General features: G+C 38.2%; 1 protein-coding gene and 1 long non-coding RNA gene across 2 annotated transcripts; one reads left to right on the top strand and one right to left on the bottom strand.

Annotated features, from left to right (window-relative positions):
• Positions 1-1,447: 1,447 nt before the first annotated feature.
• On the bottom strand, positions 1,448-6,684 carry srsf3a (serine and arginine rich splicing factor 3a). Its single transcript, XM_079217907.1, has 7 exons — positions 6,614-6,684; positions 5,833-5,885; positions 4,776-4,980; positions 4,535-4,690; positions 2,342-2,365; positions 2,171-2,251; positions 1,448-2,058 (listed from the first exon to the last, which is right to left on the bottom strand). Exons 2-7 carry the CDS (start codon positions 5,834-5,836, stop codon positions 2,031-2,033), a joined length of 498 nt encoding a protein of 165 aa, XP_079074033.1. The 5' UTR covers positions 5,837-5,885; positions 6,614-6,684; the 3' UTR covers positions 1,448-2,030.
• A 1,014-nt stretch (positions 6,685-7,698) lies between these two features.
• Positions 7,699-11,210, top strand: LOC306736293. Its single transcript, XR_013770990.1, has 4 exons — positions 7,699-7,810; positions 8,954-9,099; positions 9,850-9,912; positions 10,029-11,210. It is a non-coding gene; the product is annotated as an uncharacterized lncRNA (long non-coding RNA).
• The last annotated feature ends 8,601 nt before the right edge of the window (positions 11,211-19,811 follow it).

Here is a 19,811-nt window from a genome sequence, read left to right as displayed (position 1 = left end):
GTTCCCTGCAATTTGATCGGTCAATCAGTTGCTGATCAACTGTTGGACGGGAAAGAACACTGAAACTAGTTAACTCAGAGATGCCAACAAGATGTGCACTTTCTTTGACTTCCTCATTGTGAAGGTCAGGGTTGTCAATTCCTTCCTGCATGGTTTCCACAAATTTACAAGACTCAGATATCACTTCAGAGTCTGTCTCATTTTCTTCTCGGTCTGCGTGCAGATTTTCCATTTTGGAACTGAAACCCTGCAGGTCAGCCTCTGAACAGTTTGCCTCAGAAGAATAATCAGGTGAAGCGTCCGCCTGCCTCTCCGGTTGTATCGCGAGTCCCCTGGTCGTATGATCAACTTCCTCTCTAGGTTCATGGTATGATTCAGTCACTGAGTCCTTCACATGCTGTTCTTTATTCTTTCGACGAGACCCCAATTTCCTTCTGTTCCCCAAGAGTTCAGGGGAAGTAGGACGTTGAATTTCAGAATGTGAATTGTCAAAATTAGCCAATACATTTAATGAGTCCGTATTTTCTTCTGGTATGTGGCGTTGAGCGACAACGATACTGCCGGTTCCATGCGAGTCATCAGTCTTAGACATTTCATTTTGATTCCCTAACCGGCGACGTGAACCAAGCCTTTTTTTCTTTGCACTTTGAGCAGACATGTCTTCTTATCTTCTCTCTTAAATCCTGAGACAGCCAGTCATGCAATTCATTAGCATATCAAGTTTATATCCATTAACCATTAGCATCAAATGACCAACTGAGTTTTAACTTTGCAATACAGTAAACACATTAGTCATTTCTGTCCATTGACAAACACAATTTTGTCTCTGGCACACTAAACAAAATGCATTTGGATTTTTATTAATTAGTAATGTAATAATTAAATAAAGTAATTTGACACCTTCTCCATAATTGTTACGACGCCAAATGCACTTACCACCCAAACAAGTAGTCTCACACCATGAGCTGATTCGCAATGTCAAGTCATCAGACTATGTTGAACGACAAATATATTTCACACAGGAAGGAAGTGTTTCTTTACTGCAACCATGACCAAGAACTTCCTGTGTGGGTTACACTTGCAGGCTTCATCAGGCAACAGCAAGAACATGCAGTACTTCCTGAATTGAATAAAGCTTTATGTTCTATATTTACATTACAAAATGGCTATTGATTTCTTTTTACATAGAAATCTAGAATTCACATATACATATATATATATATATATATATATTAGTTAAATGTTATTGCTTAGATTCTGTGTTCGACTGTTGTCCTTGATGTCGTTTAAATAAATACATTTCTATTGTTTATTTGTATATAATATATACACAGGTACAAAGAGACCAAAGTGTAACCAGAGTCAAATCACATGCATGTGTACACAAACAGTCAATAAAGATGATTCTGATTATTATCTTAACACAAAGAAGCAAGATAGTCACCTTGGAAAACCATTTATTGAACAAGTTGTTTATCTGCAGCACAAATTGTCAGCTCAGAGTCAAGCAAAGATGAAGACTAAATTATTATAATTTTTTTGCAAAAAGTGACAACACAGATTTACAGTTGTTTTTGGCTTAAAGGATAGCCTGCAAATAACAGTGCCAGTATTTAACAACATGCGTTGTCCGTCTGATTTCTATCACGGGTATAAAGTATGCTCCTACTGGTGCATCTCACATGACACCATTGCCGGTAATTTAAGAGTAATACCAAGAATTTAAAAAAGCAAATTAAAACATTACATGAACTTTTAATGCAACAGTTAAAAAAATAAAAAAAAAAAACCCAAAAAAACAGGATGATAATGTAAAACTAAATAAATCAGTATTCCATTTCAAAACATGCAGGGTAAGATAGAATTTGCTTGAGGAGAAAAAGACTAGTCCTTTGCTGTTAAATCAACAGACTGCCAATACACAATATGCAACTTGACCAACCCAGGAGAAAAGAAAAACATGACTATAAAAATTAGTATTTCCCCCCCAACCATAGCAAGATCCGCAGATGAATGATCGTTTGCGGTCCTTATTTTCGGTCATTAGACCGGGAACGACTGTAAAAAAAACAAAACAAACAAACTCGTCAATAAGTGCAAAATAACTGATGACAAAAATACTCCTGCCATCTTGGAGTACAGTATAACAACCAATATTACTTAAACTTGCCTCCTTGACCGTGAGATGGATCTTGGGCACTTCTTGTCTCTGGAGATAGAGCGCTGTCTCCCTCTGTCTCTTGAAAGAGACCTGGTGAACCACACCAAAAAACAATTCACATGAATTTTACAATTATTTATCGACAAATAGTATGAATAAAAACAGTTGTTACGAGCTTACCTGCTGCGACTGCGGCTCCTCCTCCTATAGTGCACGTAAAGTAAAAAAACCAAGCAAAAAAAAATAAATTAGGAAAGATTTCTTTGCCACTAATGAAACCTTTGGTATTGTTGATCCTTAGACATGGATTACACGTGGAAACCTGGTTACACGTCTGTTAACAGAAGGACCATCTGCATCCATGAACTGCATCAAGATCAATACATTTAAAAAAGGAAACTTTGTCCAATTGTGGAGCCAGATTTCAGAATATAGAACAAAATCAGGGGTCGACATTAAGGCTTGCTTTGGACACAAAACTACGTTAAAAGTTAAATTATGACAAATGGGCAAAACCTGTTAGATCATCAGTCTGCTTCAAAGCTGCTATAAAACTACATTTCAACAACACTGGAGGAAGACTGCCTCGGTCAGTGATCTAATAGAGCCATGATAAAAGTAAATGTTTCTACACAGTGTACCTGATCAGAAAGACACTTTGATTGCACTTACCCCCAGTTCAAATAAACTTATATACAAGACATATCGTGAACCATTGAATTGTGACCGCAGCATCAAAATCACAAGTAACCTACATGTGTTGAATCAAAGTATGGCTGCAAAACTTTAAAAACGAACATCTTAAATATGTTTAATTAAGCACTAGGTGAGAAGACATTAAAGCTATTTTTTTAAACTACACTTTAGTCCAATGGTTATCGCTCAAGATGGCTTAATGTCGAACCATGAAAATGCACTCTGTAGCCCAATTAGGTGGTGAACATCAGATAAATGTAATTAATTTTTGCAAATAAAAATAGAAGACTGACGGCAAAGTTCCTTGACCACAACTTTGATCTGTAGATTTGTGCAGCTCTGCACTTGCTCTGAAATACTTAACTGCTGAGCGAAAACTGTCAAGCACCCTTGAAAGCTAGATTAAGCATAACAACTACAAAGAGCAGGATAAAAGCAACTTACTATTTTGGGGGATTTGGACAAGATAGATATGACGCAAGGAAGCCAGACTGATGGTGAGGGAAGTCGAATTGCAGAGAGGATTTGCCACATGATGCAAATGTTGGCGATATGAAGTTGCTTGGTGGCTGGTTGGAAGGGGTAGTTGTAGATATTCCCTGCCTTTTTTGGGGGGATGGATGAGTAGGGATGTAAGCCATGGGCTGTTCCCGTTGATACAGTAGTTGTGTGGAGAATAGAGCGAGTAAAGACGCCGATTGGTTGATAATGTGACGTGGGCCGCTGTCGATTGGATTAAGGTTGGAGGAAGAGGAGGAGGATGTTGCGAACTGCATGCTCAGGAACCAAACGGTTGGTGGAACCTGACGACTGGCGGTGCGCCGTGGTCATTTGACAACACCAGCCAAGCTGATTGGGGCTCCCTGGTCAGCAGTCACATGATGCTGAAAGAAGACTAGTTGACTGACTCAGATGGTGAGAAGCGTGGTGGTGACTCTGCAACGGGGTTCAGTTTTATTAATAGATGGCAACTGAACTCAGAAAGAAAACAAAATGTACACCTGCAGAATGTAATTCTAGAAATTACCTATAAAAATGTTGGATGGATTATGAAGTGCAAACTGTGCCTCGTAAGATGTCCCCGTAAAGCAATATCACTCTAGTAGAGTGGTCTTTTTACAGACGCTTTACAGTGATCATAAATAGAAATGCGCTGACATAAGCTGTCAAATTAAGCAAATTATTATTATTATGAAAACAAAATGAAGAAAGTTCGTTTTAAAAAAAGTGTCACTCTGGTTATTGTAGATTTAGATTTGTTTTAAACACAAAAGTGAGTGACATCAATACATCAAATTCTGAAGCAGCCGGATTCACACAATATTGATGAACTCATTTTATGTGTGTTAATAATTTGGATTTAAAGCACTTAAGAGTGATAAATCAATTTAGACCATAGCTATGAGAAACTTCCTCCTACTTCATTTTGGCTTAAAGGTCAACTAAGCTGTAATAGGTTTGAGATTTAAAGCTACAAGATAATGTAGAAGGTTGTCAGATTTAAACAGCTTTGCTAAACGAATATTTTGATGGAGTAACAAGATAATGCTTGCATTGTGTGGGGATTATAAATGTACTTTGTAATTTGTGCTGAAAATTATATATACACAAGTGCAAACAAGACTGTTTAAAAAAAAAAAAGCAGTACAAAATAATAGTTAAGTAGGAAACACATACCTGCGTCGGACCGGAGGACTACGCCGCCTTATATCATCACGAGGCCGTCTACTACCCCCTCCTCCTCCGCCTCCCCAGGATGGAGGATGACCACGGCTCCTTGAGCGCTTTTCCCCATTGGATAACTCGACACGCACCCGACAGCCACACATGTGTCTAAACAAAAATCATCACATGAGTGGGAAAGTGTAAATCATGCACTACAAAAGGAACACATACTAAAAAGTGTGCAGACAGTTACCTTCCATCCAGTTCTTTCACAGCATCGTTTGCATCTCTGGGATCTTCAAACTCTACAAAAGCAAAGCCTGGGGGATTCCTGGCAACCCAAACACTTCTTAATGGACCATAGTACCCAAAAGCGCTTTCCAACTCCGTCTTGTTTCCATTGTTTCCTAGATTCCCAACATAAACCTTGCAGTCAAGGGGGAATTGGTCACTTTGACCTAAAAGAGAGTGAAATATAAACATGGAGGGATAAGCTGAATGTTGCTTACCCATCACGATAATTTACTCTGAACATCCATTTTACAAAAAATAATCTGCACAACCAACATACTTTATTTAAGTGGTATATGAGAATTACATCTTGTTTTTCACAATTTAGTTTGTCTCTTCCACTAGGATTTAACGTTATGAGAGGGGGATTTTAAGTTGACGTCTTGAAAATTGGTTTCATTATTTTCATCAACACTCAATATGGATCTTGGCACATCTTTGGAATTAGAACATACGTCCCAGAAGTTTGTATTTGTAAAATTGATCCTCATTTAGAATATGAGAGTGTATACTAATACACCCACACCGAGCTGCTTGTGCTTAAAGTACCCCTCAAAGACTACAGTAGTGACGTAGCAAAAAAGAATGTAAATGTTTGGAATTAACAATGCATTGGAGGAAGTCCATCTGACATGGCACCGCATTTATTGCAGTAGTGTTTTAGTGTTCAGTTCATGAAGAAAATAATGGTATAGTTAGTAAGTAAAGACACTGAAATGTAGTGAAGGGCTGGTTATTTTGACTATATCCATCAGTGGCTGGCAAATTATCATATCTGCTAGCACTGCTGTAATTATAATGCACCAGATGCTGTGGACTCCACCAGTAGTGCAGGGTTGTATTTAAAACAGAACATGGCATATACACTTACTAGATTGCAGGTAAAATTCAGTTACTAAATTGATAATATTAAGTATGTCCAGATGGCTTATCACCTCAGCTAAATCATTTCCTGTGGGGGAACACGATGTAGTGTTTTGAGCTGGAACACATTTTAATGTTAACGTTAAGCAACTTACTCATTTCACCAGATTAAAATATCTTCTTATTCGAGTCCTGCAATCAGATGTACCTGAAAGGAAAGACAATCAGAAATTATTAGAGCCACATACCGGACCCCTGTATAAAATACATGTCAACAAAGCGATTTAATGTCAATATAATCTTTATTCGAGTTTCACTCGCGACCTACATCGATAGCTCGCTCGACAGCGCGTAAAAAAAAAAGAAGCGGTCTCTTCAAAAGCATTTCTGTTCGACATGCCATTGAAATCCAAACCAAACCATTAAATACTGCAAACTTGTTTAACTGATTCAACAGTCAAAATACATTGAGACTACATAGTTGGTAATATCTTTCGACCTAAAAGCTCACGTTGGCTGCACATTACTAAGCTAACACCAGCTAGCCAACCAGAAGCATTTGCACTTAGTTAGCTCGTGCGTCACAACGTTCCAGGAAACAGACTATAGTTTAATGATCTTGGTTAGTTTACAACGCAGATTCGCTCGATTGACAAATCCCCTCACGAGCACGAATCCGATACGTTCGTGTCCAGCTTAGTTAACGCCAGTTACTAAATATCCAAGTAGTTATATCGCCAGGATTCCCAAACCCCGCGGACCTTCATGCTAGCTTTGTTAGCAGCATGTATTAGCATTAGCACATTCTGCACAACCGCGACGACGGTAAAAACAAATAAACTAGACGTCTGAGACCACGAGTACACGAGCCGGCCTTACGTGGTAAAAACGTTGAGGGAATCAAGCCGATCGATATATTTAAGATATGTAGCTTACCCTTTTTTTGTATCTGCAGTTCGAAAAAAAAATGTTAGCAGCAGACAACACGCCGTCCGGTTCAACTGCTAGCTTAACTCATTGTGTCCACAGACACCACCCATACGTAGATATAGCCGGGCACGCTACATCCGGTTTGTGAGAGATGGAGGAACTGAAGTGGAAATAAAATATATCACATACATGTTTAGAAGTATTACAGTTATAGGTATAATACCTTTTACATATAGCTTAAATATAGCTTAAATAGTCAGTAGGAGGATGTCAGATCATTCAAGAGTGATGATGTGACAGAAAGTAAAATACAGATGTGTTTTGACTCGGGATACAACAGGATCCGCAAGAAATTGCCAAGACCTTGTATATTAAATATTGTGGACTAATTCAGGGAAGCCAGTCTAGGGAAAGACATAACGTGTGGGCTCATGTGGCTACCAGCACACGCAGGAACCACGAAAAACAAGGAAGTAGAAAAGTGAGCACGAGAGGAGATTACGGTCAAAAGAGATTATGTGGAAACAAATAATGTTATAACAGTTTTATTTAAATGGAACAGTTTGGTCTGCAAAAGGGGAATCAGTGGCATACATATGAGGAGGTTGGGGTAAGAAGTCGAGGAACCAATAGAAGAAATGAGTAGATTCAGAATTGGTCACAGCTACAATAGTATTAACTTGAATAGTAAACTACTTGTCAGAGGGGGGAAATCTTACTAGTCATTATAATCAGTGAAAACGATACAATCATGCACGTCCTAAATTCATACAGGAAGAATGAAGAGGAAATAGGAGCTATGATTGCAGTGCTGCAGGAGCTAGTGCGAGGAGAGGGATTACATATGTGATTAAATATATGATTCACAGTAGAGAGACGATGGAGGGGAGTGTAATGTTTTAGAAAGCAACCGGACTATTTAATACTAGTCTGGCTGCAATAGAATAGGGCCACAGTGGAGGGTTATCACCGGTAGTGGGAGCAGTAACGCAACACAAAGGACGTCATCCGCCCGAAGATCCCAGAGAAGAAGGAGAAGATCCGGTTCGTGAACGAGAGGTTATACAGTTGTTTGTCTCTGCAGCGCCGCTGCAAGGGACAGTTCAAATAAAACGAGGAGGAAATGCTCGACTATTGGTCTGCCATCGGATGCACCAATGAAAGAAATGCAAGAACCAAAGAGGAGGACATAGCATTTCACAGGTGAGGATGTATCCTACAATAACTCTAAAATAACACGAGATATTTTTGAAATAGTAACTGATTTTAATGTAGATTAGAGATGAAAGAGCGGGTATGCAGACATGTTTAGATGTCGTCAATGTTAGCTTCAAATATATTTTAACACGGCACGTTACATTTAATTTAGCTGACGCTTCTAATCAAAGCGACTTGCAATAAGTGCTTTCAACCATGAGTACAAACGCAGAACATCAAGAAAGTACAATTTCTTCAAGAAAGTGCTATAAGTACTAAAGTGCTACTTTCTTTACTTACGTAAACGGAGCATAGTTTCGTTGTTGCTGTTTTAGCCGCAACTTTATTTCACAGTACACGCTGTTAACATGATACAGAACAGGGGCTGAAAACGACACACACACGCGCACACGCACATACACATACACACACACACACACACACACACACATATATATATATATATATATATATATATATATATATATATATATATAAATAAATAACACAAGTGATTACAATATAATACAACAATGCAACGACAGAAAAATGCATATTCTTATGAATCAAAATAAATGTGATTGTACATGTGTGCAACATCCGGTTGGTGGCGCTGCCCAGTCAGCTCGCTCTCAATTGTTATTGCGGATATCTGCTAACTATTGTAAAACAAGTGGGATTATGCGGGAAAATTTATTACACTACAGGATAATTTGGTCCAATAATCTGCAGACCAGCCTCGAATCGGACACACACACACACACACACACACACACACACACACACACACACACACACACACACACACACACACACACACACACGAACACACGATTGTCGGCAGGGTCCAATCAATATGCCCAATAATTCTCTACTATGGGGCCGCATTAGTGATTGTGCTTCAGTTAGTTTAAATTGGGCTCCTGTCATGTTAAGAGAAAAAGCCTATATCAGTGACATTGTATTAATCAATTAGCTATGTGTTATTGAGTAAAGCAGTACTACATTGTTTGTTCACAGCAGTTTTGTGGTGATAATGTATACAAGTATTGTGCCAGTATTGATGCAGCAAAAGCATGCAGAATTACATTGTCTTCTCAAATGTGTGTGTGTGTGTGTGTGTGTGTGTGTGTTCCCAAAAAAAAAAAGTGAAAAGAGAGACATGGGTATTAACACTGAGGAGAGATGACTTTGAGCCAGTTCTTTGCAGCCGTCATTTCAAGTCAAAAGACTTCAACAAAACTGGACAGACAACTCGTTTAAAGTGAGGAGCCAGCCTGTCATTTCCCCCCAAGGTGAGTTTCATTGACAAATTGCTTCTGCTAGCTCTGAAGCCCACCAGACAAGATGGATTTCATATGACACATAAGTTAAACTATATGGTCTCTCCATATAGTTTATTGTGTTGTTGAAATAATGAACGGTTTGACTTGCATTTACCTATATGCTATGGCTAAAATGTTAGCTAACATTTGGGTTAGCAGCCGACAGTGATATCTTGATGATTGTTGTACTGTTTAATCAAATCTTACCTTTACAGATTACTAAAAACTCAAGTGTGGATTCCACTAAAGACGAATTCTCCAAGATCATAAGAGGAGTCAAGAAGCGTAAAATGGGGACTGGCAGGAGGGACGTGATTAGCTCAAGGTTACAGTTACCAGTGGATTGTAAACAACTTGCTGGTGCAAAACCGCCACCTACTGTACAAGTGTATATAATGCATATAATGTCACTCAATTTATTATATTTTGCTCACCAACCCTGTGAAAGAGAGCCATCCTGCTACCCTCATACACCTTCTCCCTCACCATCAAATCTTTGCCGTTTATAATGTATGTTGTTTTGAGTCTCTCTCACCTGCCAGTAGACCAATAATAATGACAATAAAATTCGTGCTGATACAGCATCTGCCAAGGTTTCAGGTGACCTAAATTGTTTACCCACCACACCCAACATTTTACTTGCAAATGAAATCTTCTGATCAAATGCTAATCCCCATTGTCTAATTTAACCATAGTCATGTTTCTGCTGCTGTTTTCCAGTCTGGCAGATTATGTTCCCTGTGGAGAGGATGCACCTGAAAAGGACCTAGGCTCCAACTCAAGGTAATCCTAATTGTCATGTTTGCAAAGTTTTAACAGTGTTGTTCTCCTAGGAAGATGTAAGCCACTACTCAAATGACCGCATACAACATCTTTCCATCTTTACTCTGCACTTTCAGAATAGTAAAGACAAGATTGCCGCATGCAGATCATGATTACCACCAGAGACCCCTGTCATTGGAGAAGTCACTTCAAGAGGCCCGAAAGACCATTGCATGCCAAGAAGAAGAGCTTGTGAAACTGAGAAGGCCAATTCTTTCTTGAACAATTCCAATGTGATGACAGGTTAATTAGGTTCTACACAGAGTTTAAAGATTATATAACTGTCATGCCTGTTTTTATGGCTTTGCAACCTACAGCTGAAAGCATGTTAGGATGGGGTCAAGATCAACACATTGTGAGAAATGGATTTAAAGAGCAAAGCCTATCTCTCACAAACCATTTTTTTCTCTTTCTGTGCCATTTTGAGGCAGGGTTTTTTACTACAGGACCTTGCTATTCGTTTCAATGTATCACAGACAACTGTCAGCAGAATTTGCATCACTTGGACAACCTTTCTCTATTACATGTTAGGATCTATCCTCGTTTGGCCTTCACGAGAAAAAGTAAATGAATTTATGCCTCTTTCTTTAAAAAATACTTTCCCATGTACAAGAGTGATACTAGATTGTACAGAATTACATGTAAAAAGGGCCCCTTCAGAAATACTAAAGGTAGAAGTCTTTAGTGGGCATAAGCCCATATAGTGAGCTAACTTTCATCAGTGACTTATATATAGGTTTGATATCAGACAAAGAAATCACACAGTCGTCTGGGATTCTCTCTTTGTTAGAGGAAGGGGGATGAGGTAATGGCAGACAAAGACTTCCTTTTATAAGGGACATTTTGTCTCCAATAAATGTTAGTATCGTAATACCAGCACCCTCAAAGTATAATAGACAGCTTATCCCAGAGGAGGAGTTGCAGACACAAGACATTGCTCGTCTTAGGATTCATGTTGAACGGGCCATTGGAAGAATTAAAGAGTACCACATTTTTGATAGAACATTACCCATGACCACTTTGGGCTCGATCAACCAAGTCTGGAAGGTGTGTGCCCTCCTCACCACTTTTCAAGGACCGATATTCTGAACCGTAATGTACACAAAACTGCAGTGACTTCTCTACATGCATTTGCTATTGTAGTGCAATGTTTATTTCTTGTGACCTTGTTCTGGCAGTTACAGGCTACCAAAATACTTTTAAAGTATTTTTTGTATAAAAGCATCTTTCAAATGCATACATGCAAATAAACCTGCAACTTGGGAAAAATTAAGAGATGTCTTTGTTAATTACGAGAGGGGGGGGATCTAAATTGTCATCTAGATCTTGCGTGAGGTAAGGAAAATGTATTTGAATGTCTTTATCTATTTCCAAAAGGCCATGCAGGCAATCTCCCAGATTGGTCAATCAATTACAGTATGTCTGGGGTCGTGCCTAGGTGGCGAACATTGAGGATTATCAGCAAAACCTGAGTTTGCTTATTTTCCTGTCCAATTAGTCAAACAATACATCATATTCTCCAACGTAATAATTGTTAGCCAACTGCTTGTTCACCAATAGGTAAACATTCAGCTGTGCAGTAGTTTTTCTCAGAGGAAAATTATTGTTCTCTGAGATTTGGTATGGAAATTATTTTTAAACTTACATTTTTAACTAGACCAATCTCTTATCACATCATGTTGCTCACCACAGCTGCACAACCTGCAGGTTTTTAATTAAGATGTGGAGCTCAGATGACATTTTGGTCAGGATGGAGACACCGGGTGAAAGACCTGAGGGAGTTAAAAGCAGAGCGAGGAGTTTTTAAGTAATTCACAAATTCCCGCTTACATGCCTGTTGATATGCAGGAGGAACTATGTAAAATAATTAATCAAAACGTCGCAATTGCTGTGGAGATAAGCATGGAGGTTTCAGGTAAACTGTCCTGGATGTGATGCCAAATAGTGTGTTTCTTCCCCCAACAAAGTGGCAAGTGCAAAACTTCCAGTCAGGCAACAAGGGAGTTGCTTGAGTGCACGAGGGAAATCAGGCAGAAGGACATGAATGAGGAGCGAGGCGTGAGGAGATAAACAGAGTGATGGAGATGAGAAAGAGAGAGATAATAGGAGCTTTGCTTGTAGAGAGCTGACCTCTGTACCTGTTTACAGTATCTACTGAAATAACCCAGTGTCAAGTAGTATTTAAATATCTCCATTCAAAAGATACCTACAATCAAGCTTTTTTGTGCCCAGATCTAGAAGAAAATACTATTTATGTAATTTTGTTTGTAGCCAATCACAGCAAATGATCTTCAATATAATGTGATGTGACTACCACTGCAGCTAACCCATGCAAAGTGATTGCCTGCCTGAGCGGCTAGCATCTAATGTGCTAACAGAGCTAACAACAACAGTGCTAATAGAGGGCATTACTGCGACTACCGAGGTCCCGCCATTCTGGGTTGCAGGACGACATTTGCAGCAGTAGCCGATGGCTGTGCAATATGGCAGCGATTAGCAACCATTGGAACACACACAATTTCCATTCATGATTTGCACTTTCTTGGTATTGCACTTGAAGGGTATACGATGAACGATACCAGGCCCCAGTTGTCAGACAGACTTATATGTAAATGCACTGTGTTAATAGTTGTAAATGGACCCATTTTGTTTGCTGCGATGAGCACTGCATATAAATGGTTGACTGAGTGCACAAATTATTTTGGTGAATAAAGTCCTACTTTCACTAACCAACCGACTGTTAAGGTGTGTGATCACATCCTTCCAAACTCAGGATACTACACTTTAAAAATCTCCACTACGTTCTGCATTACCCTTGCAAAAAACCGTGCAAGAGTGAAAGTATGTAGCTGAGTAGTTGATTGACTTAGTTACTTACAATTGCCACTATGGAAAGGAAACAAGCCTTTCACAACAGAGTAACTGCTGTATGAGATCAGCCACCGCCCAAACTCATGTAAGTGTCATTCGTAAGTGTTCACGGTGCTTATATCTCCCAATCTCATTGGCAAATGTTGGCACTTTATGTAAATAGTTTTTAACACACCTCTTTTGTGTGCTTTGATGAGCACTGCATGTAAATGTTTGACTGAGTTCACCTTTTTGTTACCTGTGATTGGCACTTTGTGTCAATAGTTGGACGCCCTTTTGTTTGCGTTGATGGGCACATTCTTTCTATCTAAGCCTTTTGCAAGAGCAATGACAATTATCATGTCTAATTTGACATGCTAATAAAGCCCCTGTCTGCAATCACAACAACAACCTTTGTGCAGTTATCACATACAAATAAGTAGTCTCTAGATATACTGACTTCAATTAATATTTTGTTGCAAAATACTCTCCAATATTCCCAAACATTTCTATTGGTTTGTATATGTTCACCACACTAGTTGTCCCCCTATTATTCATGTCAAATGAATACATATATACATGTATACATTTCAACTTTCCTCTCAACCCCTTTAAAAGCATGTTTAACAACACAACAATCGCAACTTGTTTTTTTTCTTGTCACATCACAGCCTTACAAACTGTGCAAAAACTCACAGCAAACGGGTTTCAAATTGTCCTTTTGGTAGTTGAACGCCGTCCTGCAACCCAGAATGGCCAGTTTGTACAGTGCAATGATGTGTTCTGATGCTGTAGGGCAAGCGTCAGGGCTGCACAGATGTATTTAAATGTTTCTCTGAGGGAGGTGAAGTCAACGATGTTGGGCTGTATAAAATAAACTGAATTGAATTGAATTGAATTGAACTACCATCAAGGTTCTCCCACTGAGTTGCGGGTAGGCCCATGCACACCTTTGATGTGCCGTTTATAAAGTAATGCATGATCTAAAGAATAACAAAAGAAAAAGGTTCACATTAGTTGTCAAGATATGATAACGGTATAGGGATCATTATTTAAGTAGACAACATATTTGAGCTTCCATCTTTTCATCATTTAATGTAATGCTTTGTAATTATAGTATCCAACATTTTATCTGTTTAATAGATTTTGTTTGTCCTCAGTAAAGTGAAAGACATTGGAATTCATTAACAAGTTGAAGCTTGATGTTTCCCTGTTATGTCCTCTGCAAAAAGGAGGCTCAATTATTTTACTTATTCTAGTAACTTTTGGCTTCAAATTCCTTAATAATCTGGCAGCTCATAATGTCATGTTTTGTGTTTAATTAGTTCATTTTAAGATATTTTCGCCCAATACTCCCTGTTGTGATGTATTGTAATATTGTAAGTATTTTAATATTACGGAGGGAAACATTTTTTTCCAAGGCTGCTGAAGGCACGGCCCGCCCTACTCTGATTGGCTAGTACTTGTTGTTTTCGTTTGTTGGATTGGTCAGGTTTTAGTGTTGACGATTTACAGTTAGGTGGAGCCTTTCTTCTTCTTTGTGTGTTGGCAGATTGCAAACCAATGTTCAATGCACATGCCACCATCTACTGGACTGGAGTGGACACACTCAATGCACTAAAGTGTATCATGCCTAAAACATAAACTTTTAACCAGACATTTAAACAAGTTGTTTCATCAACTGTGTTTTCTTTGTAATGGGTTCACAACACCACCTCCTGCAAAAGTACTTCTGACTATGCTATTTTACAAACTGTAGAGACGTTCTGTATGTGGTCTACTCATGCAGTGGCTGTAATAATCGTTCATCCAACACCATCTCAGTCCTCATTGAAGTGAGACACTTTGCAAAATGTCTCTATTACCATCACCATAACCATTCACTACACTGAGGCAATTTTTGTAAACCCAATGGGAAATTGTTGCGTTTTAGGAGCTAAGTCACATCAATCACAAAACAGAAGAGATGAAAGCAAAAATACAATAGAAAACATACATTATTCAATCAATTAGCGGAAAGTAAAGTTTGAATCAGCTTAACTAAAAGCTTTAGTGTTATACTGTATGTGTATTTAATGCACACCGTACAATGATGGCACAGTAACACACTTCACTTACTGCAAGAATGCAATATTACAATAGGGACACTTTTAGTTTACTTGTGCCATCCTTTACGTTTGATTATTTTCTCTGTCCTCTCGTTGATAAAATTAATGTTATACCTTGCTTTTGCTAAAGAAAAACGTTTATTTTATGGCACTTGTTACACAATAAATTCAGAATCAAACATTGTCTTTTCTTCAATGCATTTGTTGGACATATATCAATGCAACCTAAATCTTTACATTAAAAAGATATCAGTTCATAGAATACAATAAATTGTTTAAGATTTAACCAGTGGTTCCAAACCTTTTTGGCTTGGGACCCTTCACAAGAAAACAATGTCCTACCACGTTAATCATCTCACCAGCACCCAGATTTATCTTGTGACCCTTTGTGAGGGGCTTGAACCGTAGTTTTGTAGCACTTGATTAATCTACCTCACCTATAAAGTATTTAAAACTAGTTCCACCCTCAGTATTAATAATGTTGTTTATTATACAAATCATAAGAGTGGATTTTCTGCAAAACAAGTATTATTTGTAATACTTCAAGTGAATTTAGCGTATATAATGTCTGTATTTACATAGTTTAAATGCATGACTTTTTACATTTCTGTGTTGAGGCTTTTCCTCAATTAAAGGATGGGAGTGTTTTTCCACCAGTCATGAGAAAAATAAGAAAATTGCTAAGTTTCAAGAAGTTTTAATTGTTGAGATTTGACTGCAAATAACCAATTACTAGCACTGTGTACAAGATACAATCCATAGCCTAAATAGTGAGCCTGAGGAAATTGTTCCATCAAATGTATCGCTGCATAGAAGCAGACAGTACATAATTTAGCTGTTAGTCTCATGCGGAGAGGAAACAAACTGTATTCATGCAGTTACCGCTTTCCATGTAGTGATTACTGTGCAGGGAACATAAGTAAATCAACAGAGCACGACGGTTATTGCTCAACGGGAAAAAAACACCACAAACGACCCCTTGTAAATGTTCACATGGTGGTTAAATACTGTATGTACATTTCCTGTATATAGAGACACATTTAAGAAGTAGGGGAAGTGGTATGAGTAACAGAAGTCCTTTTGACCCTGAACCTCTCCCTCACATCGTAAAATGAAACATAAAACGATGGAAGATTTCTTTCTTTAATCCATGCCTGAAGTGGAAATCTGCATACAGCTGTAGTTGATATATAATTGTGTGTTTAATTTAATTTGGTTGATCATCATCTTATGTTACTGTACTAGCCCTAAATGTAGTCTTAAAAAAAGAAAATGTGAGTCCGTAATGCTGCGGTTGACTTTATTTTGAAGGATCCTATTTTGTAAACCAAACATATCATGTTTGTTGTTGGTAGCATTTGTTTCTTAACATATTTTTTTTTTATAATTTTGGCCTTCATTTGATAGAGAACAGTTTATAAATGGGGACAAAGAGGGGGTTATGAATGACATGCAACAAAAGTCCCAACTAAGGCCGGAATCGATTCGAACAACACAACAGATGTTGTGGTTAAATGGCATGCGCTGTAACCATTTGGCTACCAAGGTGTTCCTTGTGTGAGGTAATTAGACGATATCACTCTTTAATATGTTTGGATAGGGCTCTAACTGCCATTGTGACCAGACAATATAATAATTACGCCATTACCGTTTGTCTAAATCTCTGACTAATAGTTGTGTGACATGACAGATAACTATTAAATTGATGTGTACTACTTCCTTGTGATTAATCATTTAATGAAGAATAATTACACCCCAGCACCGGTTTGATGAAAGGGCTGCGGCATGAAGGACAGAGTTCAAGTTTCAAGTTTAGCTCTTGTGTTTTGGTGACATTGGCTTTATTTCCTCATTGTTTAGGGTCTGCAAACCCCACTGCTACATGTGTAAAAATGATAATAACAACTTAAAAAACTATTTTCGCCCTTCATATTTTATTTTGTTTTGACCCCATTGATCTGCATTATGTAGAACATTAAATGTTAAAAGTGTAAATTTCCACTTTGCCACAAACTTTGTTGGCACATTGGATGAAGAGGACAAAATGCAGAAATTAAGACAAGGCATTGTTTCACACCAAATAGGGAAATAAGTCATGCTTTAGCCTGTGTGTTATATGGGCTTAACATGCACATACACGACTAATGGAGTCTAATACAACAGCCCTGCAATACATTTTTTAGGATTACTTTCTGCGTTGTTAAAGGGGATCTCCAAATAGAGCAGTAAGGTTAAGTTTAAAATAAAATAACATCTAATAATATGTATTTATGACCAGACTATAAACTTACAAAATGACCAAACAAAAGGAGCCAAATATCTGGCAGCCTTGACACTCTTTTGTTCCCCTCGTGCATGAGAGTAATTCAGCGCAGAGGCTAAATAAACAAACTCCCACAATAGTGAGGAGGAACAATGATAAAGGGAAATTACATTTTTAAATGAATACGGGTAATTTGTCTAAAACCCTCCGCTAACCTTTTGACCGTTCCAAATGTATATATGTGTGTAGTCTGTGGAATGTAACTAAGTAAATTCATTCCAATCCAATTTTAAGGTTTTAGGTCTACTTGTACTTTACTTGAATTCTCAAACGTTTCTGCAACATTACAATGCTTCAGACACTTAATAATCCAACACCTTAATATGAATGTACTGTAACACTGTCAAGGGCTATTCTGTTTGCATAACAAATTTACTTTAAATAAATTGTATAATATGTTGCATTACTTGTAATGCAGTATTTTTGACACTGTTGTATTGCAACTTTAACTTAAGTAGACTATGTGAATACTTCTATCACCACTGGCAACTTTACCGATTTAGCAAATTCATTTTAACACATTATTTGAGAAATTAAAATGAGCACCAAATCTTGCCAAAATAAAACATAGTAATTCAAGGTTCAAGTTGAAACAATCTGTCCTGTTAGTCCCTGGTCCACTATGTTTTTCTTCATCAGCAGCAGTGAGGAATAATTTATTTAAGGTCCTTGGCAGACACAGCAGTAAAGAACTCTTGCTTCATGGGGCAAAAGTTCAGGGATAAAAGGGATCTCTCAGGAGATTACTCCCATGTACGTAACACGGATGCCTAGAACACAAAGAGCATTATGTTGCCCAGCTTTATTTTAGTGCAGCGTGCAAGTTTGTGTGAGAGCAACTGCTTTTCTGACCTTATCACCAGTTGTCTTTTAAATTACCAAAGGAAGAGTTGTGTTGTCTTTGTAAATATCTCTCTGCTGCCATAGGCTTCTCCTTTTAGCTGTTTAAATGAAACATCCTTTTTTTATTTTTTCATGCCTCTACTCAGGGCAGTGTTTTTCAATCAGATTAGTACAGCACATTCTGTTCTGTTTCACTTCCTGATGACTGTGCAGCCAGTATCCCTGAATGAACTCACCCGCGTGCTTCTGGTTACACCAAGACACTCACACAGAAAGACGTATTCTTGACACTGCCTGTTGGATTTTAGTCCTTCATACAATATTTAGTAAACATCTAAGACAGAAAACCTACTGTTTATTCGTTTATTTTAACAAAAACTTTATATTTTTATTTTGTGAGTTTCAAGCTCTTTCTCTGAGCTGTAAGAGGCTCTTAATCTCAGAACATGATCAAGAAGTATACACATATGCTTATGTTAAAGATCTAGAAACTATTGCTTTAACCTTACAAGCATCTAATTGTCCTGTTTTCTACATTGTTGCTGCTTTCACCACAACAGCAACTAGTTGTTCATGATGTTCCAGGAAGGAAGACAACATCTCAGGCTGTTTCAATATAGAAGTTTATTCATGCATTTCAGTTCAGCTCAGGTCAGCTGAGTTCATCTCTGACCTCCATTTACGCATACAAGACAGGATGAAGTGCCAACAACGCTACCAGGACACCGCAGCACAGTCGAGGGTTTGGGAAAACAAACAAATCTCTGCCTGAGCTGGAGCCTTCACGATTTCAACAAAAATATGTATGTATTTACTGTAAATAGCTTGGATTGGTGTGCTATTTTCACACCAATCACTCTGCGTCTGTACTATTTTCTCTTTTTAATGTGAATAAAATGTTCTATGAGTATACTATACTCTCTTACGGTAACTGATTGCTCAGAAGATTACTCAGGCGGTTGATAACATCCCTGTGGGTTTGCACACTCAGGTTCACCTGTGTTACGCCACTTTTTATTATTAACAGGATCATCATGTTCCCTTCAATAGCTGCCTGGCTGTCTGCCAGCAGCGTGGTCAGACAGTGTCCTCACCACCTCTGACTGCAAGACTCAACCACCAGAGACCTGCAATAAAGTTGTAACTATCTGAGCACTTTGGTTCAAGCCAATAAGGAAGATATACTCACACCAAGCCACATTTTTGTGTTTTTCTTTCAACATTTCAATGCAAAAATATGCTGAACATAAAAAAGAAGCAGTAAAACATGCTGTATACTTCAAACCTCCTACGCGGACATCATAATATACCAGTATCCTCAAACCACAAAAGCACAAAGGCAAGGCCATAACAATCTTTTATGACTTGTATGGGACCCCCTCCCTCCCCCCACACACACATTTATGTCTTGCTCGAAAGCCAAAGACAGTCTAAACCTGATTTTATTTAAACACCCAAGCTGATAAATAGGCAAATAAACGAGCATACTACTATATATCTCATGTTTGTACTGACATTGAAAACAGGGTTTCATCCATGTGCATTGAGGCTTTTTCCAAACTGTTGGGACACTAATTTCCACATACTCTGTTCTTAGCTGTTTCTTCTCATTTCTTCCTCTATGCCTCATTTGTCTTTTTGAAATACAAAGGAAAATTGGATAACCTGCTGGAGTGAATGACTCAGATCATATGGTGATAACACATTTGCCATACACCTGCAGTAACCATACGAAT

The sequence above is a fragment of the Taurulus bubalis genome (assembly GCF_910589615.1).
Source record: "Taurulus bubalis genome assembly, chromosome: 5".
NCBI lineage: Eukaryota > Metazoa > Chordata > Actinopteri > Perciformes > Cottidae > Taurulus > Taurulus bubalis.
This window is presented reverse-complemented; position numbering and strand designations above follow the sequence as displayed.

Coding starts and splice junctions, on each gene's coding strand:
- srsf3a (XM_079217907.1), bottom strand. Junction 2,366..4,534: donor AGTCCTCCGGTCCGACGCAG/GTATGTGTTTCC, acceptor CGTGCACTATAG/GAGGAGGAGCCGCAGTCGCA. Junction 2,059..2,170: donor TCCATCTCACGGTCAAGGAG/GCAAGTTTAAGT, acceptor TTTTTTTTACAG/TCGTTCCCGGTCTAATGACC.